General features: G+C 39.9%; 1 protein-coding gene and 1 non-coding gene across 5 annotated transcripts; both read right to left on the bottom strand.

The window, feature by feature from the left end:
• Window positions 1-940: 940 nt before the first annotated feature.
• TRNAM-CAU (transfer RNA methionine (anticodon CAU)) lies at window positions 941-1,026 on the bottom strand. The gene is given in 2 exon segments: window positions 941-976; window positions 989-1,026. It is a non-coding gene; the product is annotated as a tRNA-Met (tRNA).
• A 2,315-nt stretch (window positions 1,027-3,341) lies between these two features.
• On the bottom strand, window positions 3,342-12,318 carry LOC131233195 (1-acyl-sn-glycerol-3-phosphate acyltransferase BAT2, chloroplastic-like). Of its 4 annotated transcripts, XM_058229823.1 has the most exons (9): window positions 11,878-12,316; window positions 11,617-11,772; window positions 11,437-11,541; window positions 11,218-11,352; window positions 10,330-10,736; window positions 10,145-10,246; window positions 9,704-10,008; window positions 3,788-3,974; window positions 3,342-3,589 (listed from the first exon to the last, which is right to left on the bottom strand). In XM_058229823.1, exons 1-7 carry the CDS (start codon window positions 11,960-11,962, stop codon window positions 9,778-9,780), a joined length of 1,221 nt encoding a protein of 406 aa, XP_058085806.1. In that variant the 5' UTR covers window positions 11,963-12,316; the 3' UTR covers window positions 3,342-3,589; window positions 3,788-3,974; window positions 9,704-9,777. The 4 variants fall into 4 exon arrangements, with proteins under 4 accessions (XP_058085806.1, XP_058085807.1, XP_058085805.1 ...); XM_058229824.1 differs by lacking the exon at window positions 3,342-3,589 and having other exon boundaries at window positions 3,701-3,974; window positions 10,330-10,604; window positions 11,878-12,318; XM_058229822.1 differs by lacking the exon at window positions 3,342-3,589 and having other exon boundaries at window positions 3,701-3,974.
• Window positions 12,319-13,868: the final 1,550 nt, after the last annotated feature.

The following is a 13,868-nucleotide window of genomic DNA, read 5'->3' as shown; positions in this document are numbered from 1 at the left end:
GCACCAACAAGCAACATCCAATGGAGGAGACTAAAGATTCGATGGCTAGGATCTCCCAATTTAGAAGATTCTGTTGCAGGATATATGATGGTAAATTGACACAATAGAAACATTAGGTAAAATGCTCACCATTTAATTAATAATAATAATAATAAAATTTATGCACACACCCACATAACACCACGACAGGTACTCTTAACCCATGACCTTTGTGTTGAAACTATTGTGAGCCTCCCACCAAGCCATGGTAAAATGCTCACATGTAACCCAACAAGTAAGGCACATTACATAGTTTGTTTTAGAGATTGGTGACCCCATTTTGTGACTTTGGCACTGGACTTTTCCTAAACGGATTATTGGAGAGAACACTCTTATCTCTTGCCGGTAGAAAAAATCTTTCTGACGGGGAATTGGGAGTAATTTTCAAGTGTGTTGGAGAAGAAGCTTCATGGAGTCTGTTTGTTGCCGGGGATGAAAGATTCTTTGTTGTGGAGTCTAGAGAAGTCGCGCAAGGTTTTCTGTCTGATGTTCTTATAGATGAAGCACAAAATGCTTTGCATAAATCACACTGTTCAGATGATCCGAACCATCTTTTGGTGACCATCAAATAAACTCTTGAAATAGATGGTTAGTATGATTTCCGGTCTATGTTTCGCACAACGTTTAGCCCTTCATTTTGATGGCTTGAATTGGTGTGCATGGTTAGTATTTCACAGGTGCACCTTTTGATCTACGAATTGTTGGATTTTTGGCGGAGGAATAAGGACCGTCCAAAAGCTGATACAAATTTTTAGAAGAGGCCTGCCGATGGTGGGGGTTCCCCAGATAGGTCAGGTGGTCTGGATGTGCTATGATTGTGGATCGGGAGAGTTTCTAAGAATAGCCCATTCATAACGTGTGCGGGACCCACCAAATGAGCAAAAAATATTTTTAAAAAGGATGGGGTGAGAGAGGCTCGAACTCTCGACCTCAGGATTACTCTTCAAGCTATGAGACCTACGCGCTAGCCAACTGCGCCACCACCCCATGAGATATAATGGCTTGGTTTAGAAAACTAATATAGTATTATTTTTAATTATGAACATCTGGGGCCCACCATGTCCCCGGGCAATACTAACCCTTCGATTGGTTTCCATGAAATACATAGTTAATAAATAAAGAGATGATGGCATACACTAACTGTATGTGAACTTTCATATGCAACCTTGCATTGCTCACCAATGTACCACATGTACTGACATTGGATCCGTGTAAGTGTGGGATGGACCATGGAGATTGCCTCATTAGAAATTAGGCAGGTCCATTCATCAGATAGACAACACAGTTGAAAATCAATTGACAGCCGGCTGTCTGACTCATTGGAGAGGTGTGGCCCACCTAATCAGTGGATGGGTCTGGCCTTGGCAAATCAATCTCCATCAGAGGTACTACAATTTGCATGGTTCGGATTTTCTATAGAAGTGAATCATTGATGAAAAAGAGAGGGCTAAATGGGAAAGTGCACATACAAGCTTTGCATTTGATGGTTTCATCCGAAATGGTTCGCGTTCAGCCATTCGAATGAAAATGATCAGCAAATATTAGATGGACAGGATCATAAAATCATCAAAGATTTTGGGCTTGGTCTTTAATATCTTTCTTCTTCTTCTTTAAAATAAAAAATAAAAAAAATAAAAAAATGAGAACGGATTACCTGCCTTTGGAGGAATTCGCGCTCAAGATTGTGTGGTCACAAGTGTGGTACGTGTATGATGATCTGAACCAGGCATCCCATGGACTCATCCGTAGTCATGGATAACGGTTAACCAAAATTTCTTTAATTACTGTCTTAACCATCTAATAAATGGCCATTTTCTCACTTTTAATAAGAGCGGTTGCTGGTTTTTGCCTTTTCCCATTCATTGTGTGAGATTTTAGGACCATGGACCAATTATTATTAGGCACGAAATGGACGACTATGATATGATCCATGTGTGTTACACCATGTATTCAGAATGACATGAAGATACTATTTTTATTTTTTATTTTTTATTTTTTTTAAAAAAAAAAAAAAACAATTTTACCGTTACGTTTCGCCTTTGCTAATAACTACGGGCTTTTGGGCTCACCAAGCCAGAAAGGCAGAGAAGTCCTAGAATTTGTTATCTTGGCCTTCTCGTGTGGGAAGAGTTATTGAGACCATCATCCATGTCCATGGTGGGACCCCCCAGAAGAAGTATCCCAAATTCCCAATTACAAAAAGTCCGCTCCACTTGAACTAATGATGACCCAAGATGGAAAATCATTACCTGTTGCCAACCCACGATTATTATTATTATTATTATTTTTTAAATGCAAATGGGATGGGTAGCCGTGTCTACCAGCTGCTTTGCTTTGGGTTTGGGTCAAGGTTGCAGGACCAATAACTAAATGGAACAGTACTGGACCCAGGGTCAATCATTTAAGCCCATCTTGGCCGGATCATATAACACCATCTGGCTGAGTGTTAGGATCAGCAACATGGTTAAGCCTACCTAGCATATGACAGTCCATCAAAAGATGGTGACCCAAAAATGGTACAAGTAAAGCCCCTTTCTGTGATGGATGTTGTTGGTATAGTGGACCCCTTCATGTGATGTACGCATTTATCCACCTAGCCCTAAAACTTAAACCCTGTTCCTAAATGGGCTGAAAATACCTTGGCCATACCCTGACCCTATAAGAAAAAGAGCTGTGATCAACGGTTTTTAATAAACCCAGTTTCAGATTATTATTATTATTATTTTTTTTTCTTTTCTGGATGATGGATATCCTCTCCACAATGAACTTTATTATAAACAGTTCAAATCATTGGAATATGACCCCAGATCCAATGAATAAAATTAAAGGTGGCCTACTTAATGATTGGATCCGGGCCAACAGGTCTGGCTGGCTATTCATCATTGGCCTTGATCAAGCCTGGCCTGATCATTGGGTCTGGATTTCTTGGCCAAGTTTCGAGGCTCAAGCCCTGGCCCTACAAGGTTACCCAGGCATGACCCATTGCCACCCCTATTCTGGAAAGTCTTTAAGCGGGACTGCCAGAACTCACAATTAACAGCCTGTTTGGATGCCACCTAAAAATGAGTTCATCTCAGTTTAGTTAGGCACAGTTACATATTATAGATCAATTTTATTTAGTAGTGTTACAAATAATCCTCATAACAAACAATTTATATAATCTCTAACACACAATTAGAGGATGAGTTTCCTGTTCGTGTTGAAGAGGGAACCAAATTTCTGCGGATACCATGAATGATTTATCTAAACCATTAATCCAATGGCCCCTATCATGGATAAATCACGCCAAAAAAACTCCCAAATTGGAAGATCTAACCATCACCACGTCTTTTGTTTTCTCTCCATTAAATGTGGACTGTTGTTACATATCTTCTTAACCAAGTATTAGATGCCAACAATGGAAAGGTCAATCCATCATGGGGGTCATCAGATCAACGGCTTGGATAAACTGACCATAGGCCCCACATGTACAGATTCATTACAGACAAGGAACTTCCCTGTTCGTGTGGAATGAGATGAAAGTCATTTTCAAGCGGCACCCAAACATGCTCTAAGAAAACAGAAACATGATTAGAAAAAAGAAAAAAAAATAAAATTGAAAAACATTAAATTATCCTCAACATGACAATGACTTTTGTAGAACTCAAGACTGATCTAATGGTTGAGGTTAAAATCACAGTGAAGTAAATAACATAGGAAGCTCTGGTACCAACTTTTGTAGGATGCATAAACTTTGTACAACAGTTACCTAGATGCCGTGATTGGATCCCACACGCAGACCCAGCCACAACAGAGCTCACTGGCGGGAAGGGTAACCTTGAAAATGGACCCACTCGCTGAAACAGACAAAAAATATTTAAAGAGAAGTATGATGTTGAAATGCTGATGACTGAATGATGTAATCCCGGGAGATACAGATTCCAGTATCTGATCATCTGCAAAATAGTGTCCATAAATCAAAGGCATCAAGGCAAACATACACATTCGGAATCCAGATGCACAAGTGAACTGCACAGAAAATGCGCAATTTAATTTACAATAATTACACAATTTAAATGACTTTTCCTAGTATTCATCGCAAGGAAGCAGCTCTCAAATTGTAGTTGCATTTCTTTCGACAGCAACTTGAAAATGTAATCCCGGGATGTACAGATCTCTCTCAAATTGTAGTTGCATTTCTTTCAACAGCAACTTGAAAATGTAATCCCAGGATATACAGATCTCTCTCTCTCTCTCTCTCTCTCTCTCTCCCTCCTGTGAGCATAGGACACAACTACTGTCTCTAAAAGGCATCATAATCGTTTAGAGTTGTCTCAGGCATTTGGTATCGGCTTTACAGGTCCTGCTTTGTCTATCATTCCTAACTAAGGCCTCATCTTCGGCATGTGAACAACCCTTTCTAGACCTTCTGATGACCTTTAAGTTTTTTAAAAAAGGAGAGAGTTTAAAATAGTTGACATGTAAATGAACTAGGTTTTGTTTGGGGTTGTAACATCTAAAATCACATGGACCAAACTGATCCAAATGGCCAAGTACTGGAACCAACTTATCTTGATTACTCTTGAACTATTTCAACATCTACGACCATGAAGATTCTCTGTTGTTTCTGGACAAGATTTTCTATTCTTATTGGGATAAACATTGTAAAATTCTACAGAGACATCTGAGATAACTCATATTTCTGTAACTCCCAATTTTGTGGCCAAGATAAATGCATGCATTAACAGTAAATTTATGTACAAAAGCTTGATCGTGTGGTTATATGGGTTATGAGTTCTGCTTTGGAAAGTTTCCAAATTGAAATGGTCATTGGTTAAAAAAATGAGATGGTCATTGCCTGTCTTAAAAAAAGTTAAAGAAAAAAAAGATGGTCTCATTTTTATTTTTATTTTTTTTGAATTACCGCCTCCTAAATTTGGAATTGATGCCTTGAAATGAGATTTTTTGGATTCGGGCTGATAGACAACAAACCAGGAAAGGATTTAGCCAAAGAAGGGTAGCCACACCAAACATCCAACCGAAATTTAATTCTCCTGTGTGAAAATGCCCTTGTATTAATCACCCCCGATGAAGAGTCTTGATGCGGACATCAGTGGTGCACCCTTTAGAGTTATACTAGAGGAGGCGTCGCTGACAAAGTACTGGAGTAGAAGAGTTGGTGTGGATGGATGCCGGGTCCATCGGACCCATTTTATGACATGCTACGAGTGCAGGAGTAGCATGACCGCACCCTGACCGCATGCCCATGGGGCAGATGTCACACTCTGTCGCATGGGTGTTTTAATTTTAGGCGTCTTTTTATTTATTTTTCCTTGTTTTTAGGAGCTTTAGTGCACTTTGTTTTTTCCGTGGCTTATATATACACTGTGAGAAACTCTATTTTATTAGTAAATGAATGAGAATTCATATGCTTTCTTCCTCTTTTACCAAAGAGATTAGGGTTTCAGTATTAGCCCTTGGGTGTTGAGGATTCCACCATGGTTTCAGATTTCCCTTCTTTCTAGATCTTCGAGGTGCAGAAAAAGGTAAGAATCAACCGTATTTTTTTCTTTGATGCCCTAGAATTCATACTCTCTTTCATCTTGAACCCATCTCATCTTCATCTCTTTCGTTCCTCTTTGGATATTCCATTTTGGTTTGAGCCAAATAAAGGGATGGCCAGTCAAGAGAATTGGATCCAAACTTGACTGTGGATTGACTTATGCTATAGCTGAGATATCCTCATATCCCCAGGTCCTCCATTTTTTTACTGTTTACATGATTTTATGCTAAGGGGCATAATCCTGACGGAATGATTTCATCTCTGCGTTGAGATTTGGTTAATCTCCTTGATTGAAAATAGTTAGTTGATTAATTTTATTATTTGAATCTCTTCAACCTGATTATACATGCATCTAGGGTTAGGTCATTACATGTCCCTACATCAAGTCTCGAACACGAGACATCCTGCTCTGATACCACTTTAACGCATAACAACTAACTACTTGCTTTAAAAGCTTGAATTGATAGAGCGTGGCGAATCAATCCCTTTATCTCATAGCCTGGGCCTCACATCCCATGGGTTAGGTCCTCGCCCGAACCCCCTCATGGGCCCCACATCACATGGGTTCCTCCTCACACGAGCTACCCACCCTGAGTGTGCCCCCACATACCACAAGCCACCTCGCTCAAGTCCGGTGTGAAAATGCCCCTGCATTAGATCTTCAAATTACTGATTGTACCCTTCTTCTCATTCATTTGCACACTTTTTCCTCTTCTCCTGATAGCGAGGATGCTATGTGATGATCACTGGTTGGGTCGGGTCTCTTCTCTGTCTACTCGTTCTACACATCCATCTCAACTTTTGTAGTGATTGGATCCTCCTCTCACACAGGACTGCTATGGTTTTATGGAGTGCCTCCTAAAGTGGCAACTTCTGGCTGGTCGGTGGGATGGAATCGAGTTCTAACGATAGACAATCTACGAAAGAGAGGATGCTTCTCCCAAATGCATGCCTTATCCATCTTCAAGCGGAAGAATTGGTGGATCATCTGTTTATCCATTGACATCTGGTGGAGCATTTTGCGTCTGTCTGGAGTCTCTTGGGCTATGCCTAGTTCTATGGAAGCCCTCTTTTGTAATTAGCATGGGGAATCGGGAGGAGCAATTGGTAAAAGAAAATGGTGCATTCTTCTTGCGGTGTTGTGTGCTATATAGGCAGAAAGAAACAATCGTTGTTTTAGGAACATTGTTGTCTCTAAGGCAATGGTTTTCTCAAGGGTTTTAGTTTTCTTTAGAGACTGGGCCCCTTAACTTGTCTAGTTTGTTTTGCGGTTGGGGTCTAGGTTGGGTTGCCTGGTTTAGGTGTTGTATTTTCTTTTATTTCCCTTTTGCTCTATTTCTTTTCCTTTTTCTATTTTTTGGCTGTTTTTTTTTTTTTTTTTTGGTGTTCTATTTTGTCTTTTGTTCTCTTTAAACTCTTGCCCGGGTGGTAGACTCTTGCGAGTTTCAACTCCCGGTCAAGGGTTCGAGTACCCATAGGTGGTGAAATTCCACCAGCGTGAGTGTGTGGGGGTGTGTGTGCGTGTGTAAAAAAAAAAAATTAAAATTAAAATTTTAAAAAAAATAAAATAATATTCTTAACTTTAAATTTCAAAAGAAGAAGAAGAAGAAGAAGAAGAGAGATTTTTCATTTTTTGTGTTTGATGGTCTCCATTGGGAGGCAACAAATTTCATTTGGCAAATCAATCACAGTCAATCAATGCCCATAGAAAGGACTCAAAGCAAATAAGGTTTGCTGGAGCACGCTCTCCCAACAGGGAGGGAGGAAGCGCATTCCCCAACCAGACTAGATTAATAGGGAGAGGACCAGGTGTCCTTGAAGCCATTGATCGTTACTAGGATATAACCCACTCTTGCAGAGAGGTAAAGAAAGCTTCACTGAAGAGAGGGAGTTTTCAAACCCTTTCCCCAACCAGACTAGGTTAAATCGCCAGGTAGGGAGAAACCAGGTATTCTTGAAGCCATTGATTGTTACAAGGATATATAACCCACTCCATTGCAAAAAGGTTCCTAAGAAGAAAATGCATATGGTCATGCAGAAGGGCAAGAAAGGATTTGATGCTCCATCACCTCTTCTAACCCTCAGCAAGGAATGTGCATATTGTGAAACTAGAGGTTCTGCTGTTGCAAGTGGTTACTAGTCAGCATCTTATGAATCTTGAAAGACACTGGAATCCAAAAACGGACCAGCGCCCCAGAAACACATGCAATCCCCACAGCTGAGTGCATGAAGAACAACCTCCATTGTCGCCAATATGAACAAAAAATAAGAAACTAGGGCACCAGGATTATTGGGAGTGTTGTGGACCCAACAGAAGCTGAAGAAGAGGCCATAAAAAAATGCAGTGACTTCAAGGAGGCATAGTTATGTATCCTTTTATTTGTTTTAAGTGATATATAGCTCATTTTGGAGGTCTTTCCAAAAATCTACTGTAGCTATTTAGTATTTAAATGACTTACAGCAACATTTTGTTGTTTTGGACCTCCAACTATGGCCAAAAGATCGGTGACAAATTTTGAGCTATTAAGGGAAGTTCTTTACGTGTTTGATTAGTTGTAGTAGCCGATGTTTCAAATAGCTTACACTATGTAGCGTGTAGTTTACGTTACATATGTAACTTAGCCTTAATGCAATGTAGCTCATGAAAATAGCTTAAGTCACCTGTGTAGCATACACTAGACGCTACATAACCTATGCTACACGCTACTTAGCTTACACTAAAAGTTATTTTTCAATAAAATATTAAAATCAATTAATGTTGTCAATGATTTTTGACATTTTTCTATTTTCAACAAAAATTAGTAAATCTTTTCAATGGTTTTAGTAAAATAATATAAGTAACAGCATTAAATCAATTCCGTTGCCTTTTCTTTATCTTTATACTTAATCTTTGACCTATTTTTTCTATTATTTTAGGCTGTGTTTGATTGCACCAAATATCATGAAATTTCATTATTAATCAGTAATTTGGTGCAAACTATCATGAAATTTTATGATATTTGGTGTAGCAAACCACAACCTTAATTGAAGATCTAGAAGTAGCATGTAGCTTGTGCTACATGCCATGTAGCTTATGCCTCACACTTCAGAGGGGTGAACGCTACGCAACACACTATTCGTTATTTATTTATTTATTTTTGAAAGGTAACACTACCAGGGATTGAACCCTGGATCCTTTACACTACATTATCTCCACCAGCTCATCTAATAAGCAGGGGACATTTTAAAATACTGGTAGTAGCTTATGTAGGATCAACAGTTTAAGTATGATTGGTTTTGCTTAGTAATACTTCACATCCATTTAAAGACAGAAAAGAACAACAAAATGTCCGAGGCATGCTGATGATATTTCCAGAGCTTATAAAGGTGGAAGTTGACTGTTTCCAAATGCAACTCAAAATTGAACTCAGCATCATCACCCGCTTGCGAAATAAAAGTTTGCTTTGTTTACATAACATGACTGTTGCAGAGGATGTCATCTTCTCAGCCCACAGCATGCATATGGCAGCCCATCCACACACCATGACATGTGCTAGAACGGCACATGGTGCAAGATCCAAGACATCCATCAGGTGGGTCTGACTCTGACTGCATACCGCATGCATGATCTGGCCTATACAACCACAATACTACAAAAAGATGGATAGCTTAGAGAAAAAATAATGGCCAAGTTTGTTTGCGCCATCCATTTGTTACATAAACTGTGGCCCAGCTTATACATAGATTGCTTTATTTTTGGGCAAGAGCATCTAAACTGCACATCCTATTCCTACCTATTTGACAACTTGGATCTTGTAACCATATGCCATGCTGACACATGTGGACCATGCCGACACATGTGGACCATGCCAATGACCTGCCTTGTGCATGTGTGGGCTTAGTGAAGTTCTGTGAAGTATAAACAACTTGGGTAAACAATGTAAGAACAATTTAGGCCATCAGGAAGTAAGAAGAAACTGTCGACAGATCTAGAGCGGAACTTTATCTACGAGGTCACCTTAACAAATGTGCCTTGTGAAGTACAATCATTAGAGCGGAACCTTTCATTAAACTATCACAATACCATTTCATAAGATACCATCAGCAAGAAAAGAAAACAATGCAGGTGAATCGGATTATTACCTTATAACTCTTTTTTCCCTCACCAACATAGAGTTCAGTATTGAGATGTGTGATACCAAACAGAGCTCGTCCACTCATCGTTGAACGCCATAGCCATGAAGAAGGAGAACATCTGCTATTGCATTCCTTGCAGCATCACACAATAACTCTGGGTTGCTTCCTTCAATAGGTTTGTGAATAACAGCTCTCACAGATCCTGTATTCAATATACCCTCCCTTCCAGAAGGCATGAGATTGCCCGTTCCCATTAGAGTAATTGGTACAACCGGTACACCGGTCTTTGCAGCGACACTAAATGCACCTTTCTGCGTATGAAGCCCAAGTATAGCGTCAAAGGCCAAAACAAAGTAATATAATAAAAATCATAAAGACTGAACTACAATTCTGCCCAATTTCCTGCTTTCACGAAATAAAGAAGGGAAATCTGAGATTGAATCTCACCTTAAAAGCACTCAGTTTCCCATCTTTACTACGAGTGCCCTCCGGGAAGAAAAACACAGATGCCCCCTTTCTCACCAGATCCATGCAGCGCTTAAAACACTCCTACATTTGGTAAAACGAAACCCACTAAGAACATATAATCACATCATAATCAAATTGGAAATGGAAAAGAATAAGGGCAATACCAACTGACTTCTACTATCCATTCGCCGCAATGGAATAAGACCCATAAGAAACATGGCCCACCCAATGATTGGAATGATGAAAATATCAGTCTTGCTAATGAACTTAAAGCTTCTCCCAAGAATCAGAACTGTGTAAATGTCCAAGAAACTCTGATGATTCGAAACATACACAGCCGGGCTATCTGAGGGAGGCAGATTTTCCAAGCCCTCAAATTCAACCTTGAAGAATGGAGCAACGGTCAAGCTCGCCCAGATCTTCGCAATGACATGATGTGCTTTCCGTCGGTACCGATCAAATAGTAACACAAAAGGATGAGAAACCAACATTGCCACGAACAGAAAGATGGCGGCAATGGAAGTTACAGCGTAAAAGCAAATTCCTCGAAGCTTCGAAACCCACTGAAATTCTGCCAGAAAATTAAAACCCGATACTAAAAAGAGTGCAGAAAATGGAATAAAGAAAAAGGGAGGAGAATTATTGGGCCTGCACATCAGCAAATGCACATTTTTGCTCACATGAAGGAGTCTGTACATGTGGGGGGCCATGGTTCAATGATCCAACCTGTTAATCTGATGGGCCCCACCATGGATGTGGAATGTCTACTGTCAGTGGCCTACCACAGCTGAGGAGAAAAAAATAATAATAACAAAGGTCCACATTCAACCTAAAATTGCGCAATGACCAAAGGATTGAGATCTTCCAATCTGTAATATTTGCAGTGAATCCCCTATCGATGGTGAGGCCCATTAGATGAGAGGTCTGAATCTCTGAACCATGGGCCCCACATGCACCAAACATTGCATAATTTGAAGAGCCCCAAGACCCTATAATTCCTCAACTAAAAGGGGAAAAAAAATGTAAAATCAATATGGGCAGCTTGGGAAAACCTGCTAATGGGTATGCAGCACCAGCAGAACCAGTCCCACTGACTTCAGATCTCACAACCGTATTTCTACGCATTGAATACTGTCTTAGCAGAGGAATCGTATTACACGCTCTACGTTTAGAACCAAATTGAAATTCTGCCAAATTTTTTATAAAACAGATGCTATAAATGGTGGGGAAAAAAATATAGGAATACACTCAAAATGGTATTTTGGGAAAACCTGTTGAATGGGATGCAGCATCATGAAATTCCGATCTCATGACCGTATACCTTTCCCGCAGAGGAAACGTATTACACGATCTACATACCAAACCCAATTGAAATTCTGCAATAAAAATAAAGAAATCATTGAAATATGGAATTCGATTAAAAGTTCAGAAGGAGGATTTTGGGGGAAAACCTGTTAACGAGCAAGCGACGTAAGGAGAACTGCTTCTGGGAGTATTTCTACACGTCGTATACTGTATTTGTAGAGGAACAGTAGAATACGGTCTACGGAAGTCGAAGAACCGATCGCAACGGTTCTTTGGAAATCCATAAACAATCCTTGGAAAATCTGTAAAAAAAAGAAAAAGAAAAAGACAAAAGATTTAAATCGGATTAGATGAGATCTCATTCCTTCTGTAGAATTTGCAAGGGTAGAAAGGGATATAGGGTTTACTGTTAAAGGTCGAGCAGGTTTTGGGGTTAGGGAAAGAAGGTTTGGAATAGAGGGGCGTTTGAGGAAGAGAGGAGAAAGATGCCATGTTGGGAAGTTGCTGGGAAGATAAGTGATATAGAAAGGAATTTAGGAAAAAGAGAGAGGGAAGGGCAAAATCGGCATTTGAGGTTTTCTGTTTTGGGGATTTGCTCTGTTGTCGGAAGATGGTTGAAGACGACTCCAGAGATCAGAGCTCGAGGTCGTTTACTGTTTTTATTTTTTTTGAGAAATGATCAGATACAACGGCTGTATCGGAATTTCTCATACTGCCATTCTTTTCCCGCCATTGTGTCACACGCATGGAATATCCGATCCGTGCAAAATGTGATCTACGGCATGATGAATAACTGATGTGAAAATCAGGCTCGTTCACTCCTCTGCCGACTGTGTAGTGTCCCCTTCGGTACGGAGATCTCGGTGCTGTGGGCCCACCATGATATATGTATTTTATCCCTTCCTTCCATACATTTTACCAACGCAAACACTGAGGCAGATCTAAATCTCAGGTACATCAGGGAGGAAACAGTGGTGATTGAACGCCCAGCATGTAAAATTTCCAATGGATAATGTTTATTTTCCATTCAACAATTATGTCACGTTAAGGTGGGCATCGAGTAAGGTCCAACTCGACTCTATCCGGTACTATCGAAACTCTTATCCGAACTGGGGATCGAGTCCAGCGGGTCTGACTCTATCTTAACCGGATCTTGACTGGATTGCCTTGAATTGAGTCCAACTCAGTCAGACATGCCGAGTCAGATCAAGTTGGCATTTGTTCGGATGGGGTCTAACTTATGCAGATACGTGTCATGCAAAGACACTGCCAATGCTCCGAGTTGTACGAACAATTCAAAGGAGATCAAAGTTGCATGGCTCCACAGTGATGTATTTATTATATCCATGCCTGTTCATCCATTTTTCAAGATCATTTTAGAGCATTAAGGAAAAAATGAATCATATCCAAAGTTCAAATGGACCACACCAAGGATAATGATTTTCACCGTTAAAAAATTCGTAGGGCTCACCGTAACGTTTATTTTCCATCCAATGTGTTAATAAGGTCACAAATACATGGATGAAGAGGAAAAACAAATTTCATATTGATCCGAAACTTCTGGGACACCTAAAAGAGTTTCAATGGTAGACGTTCAACCCTCCACTGCTTTTTGCAGTGTGGTCCACTTGATCTTTAGATCTGTCTTATTTTTCGGCTCAAGCCTTAAGACAAGCCCACCAAATAGATGGACAGTTTGGATATAGCACATACCTCATGATGGGACCCATAAAACTTGCTAATGTTAATACACTAGCTGGTGCATTGTCCACCTACCCATCAGTCAATGCACCAGTGTCAATGAAGCGGATTGCGAATTGAGTAACTCGATACCCTAAGCGTACTGAGTAAACTCTGTGGGGCCCACCTTCATTCATGAAATTTATCCAACCCATTCATCCAATTTTCCAGATAATTTTAGGCCTTTAGCCCAAAAATGAAGCCTATAGAAAGATCAACTGAACCACGCCAAAGTAGACATTGTGAATTGAACTTCTATTGTTGAAAAGTTCTTGAGGGCTATGGAAGTTTTATATCAAGCTGATATATATATATATATATATATATATATATATATATATATATATATATATTCCCTTCATCCAAGTCTGTATTACTTGATCAACAGTTTAGATGTCAAATGCCTTGGAAAGGTTTCAAGGGTGGAAATCAATAGTTCCACTGTTTCATGTGGTATGGTCCAGTTGAGGTGTGGATATACTTTAATTTTGATCTCAACGCCTAAAATGATCTTTAAAAGCGGATGGACGGTATGGATAAATCACGCATTCATGGTGGGTCCAACAGAGTTTACTCAGTACGATCTTGTTGTACTAAGTAACTCGCAATCTGATTTGTGTGTGAGAGTGTCAGTGTAAGGACTCGGTGATCGAGGAGC

Source organism: Magnolia sinica, chromosome 18, assembly GCF_029962835.1.
Source record: "Magnolia sinica isolate HGM2019 chromosome 18, MsV1, whole genome shotgun sequence".
NCBI classification, from domain to species: domain Eukaryota; kingdom Viridiplantae; phylum Streptophyta; class Magnoliopsida; order Magnoliales; family Magnoliaceae; genus Magnolia; species Magnolia sinica.
The sequence above is the reverse complement of the archived record's forward strand: the minus strand, read 5'-3'. Positions and strand labels throughout refer to the sequence as shown.

Excerpts from the sequence above, each read along its gene's own strand:
- LOC131233195 (XM_058229823.1), bottom strand. The coding sequence starts at position 11,962 with ATGGCATCTTTCTCCTCTCTTCCTCAAACGCCCCTCTATTCCAAACCT. Across the intron at positions 10,737-11,217 it reads TGCTGCATACCCATTAGCAG|AATTTCAGTGGGTTTCGAAG; the intron begins GTTTTCCCAAGC and ends ATTTTCTGGCAG. Across the intron at positions 10,247-10,329 it reads TGGATAGTAGAAGTCAGTTG|GAGTGTTTTAAGCGCTGCAT; the intron begins GTATTGCCCTTA and ends TACCAAATGTAG.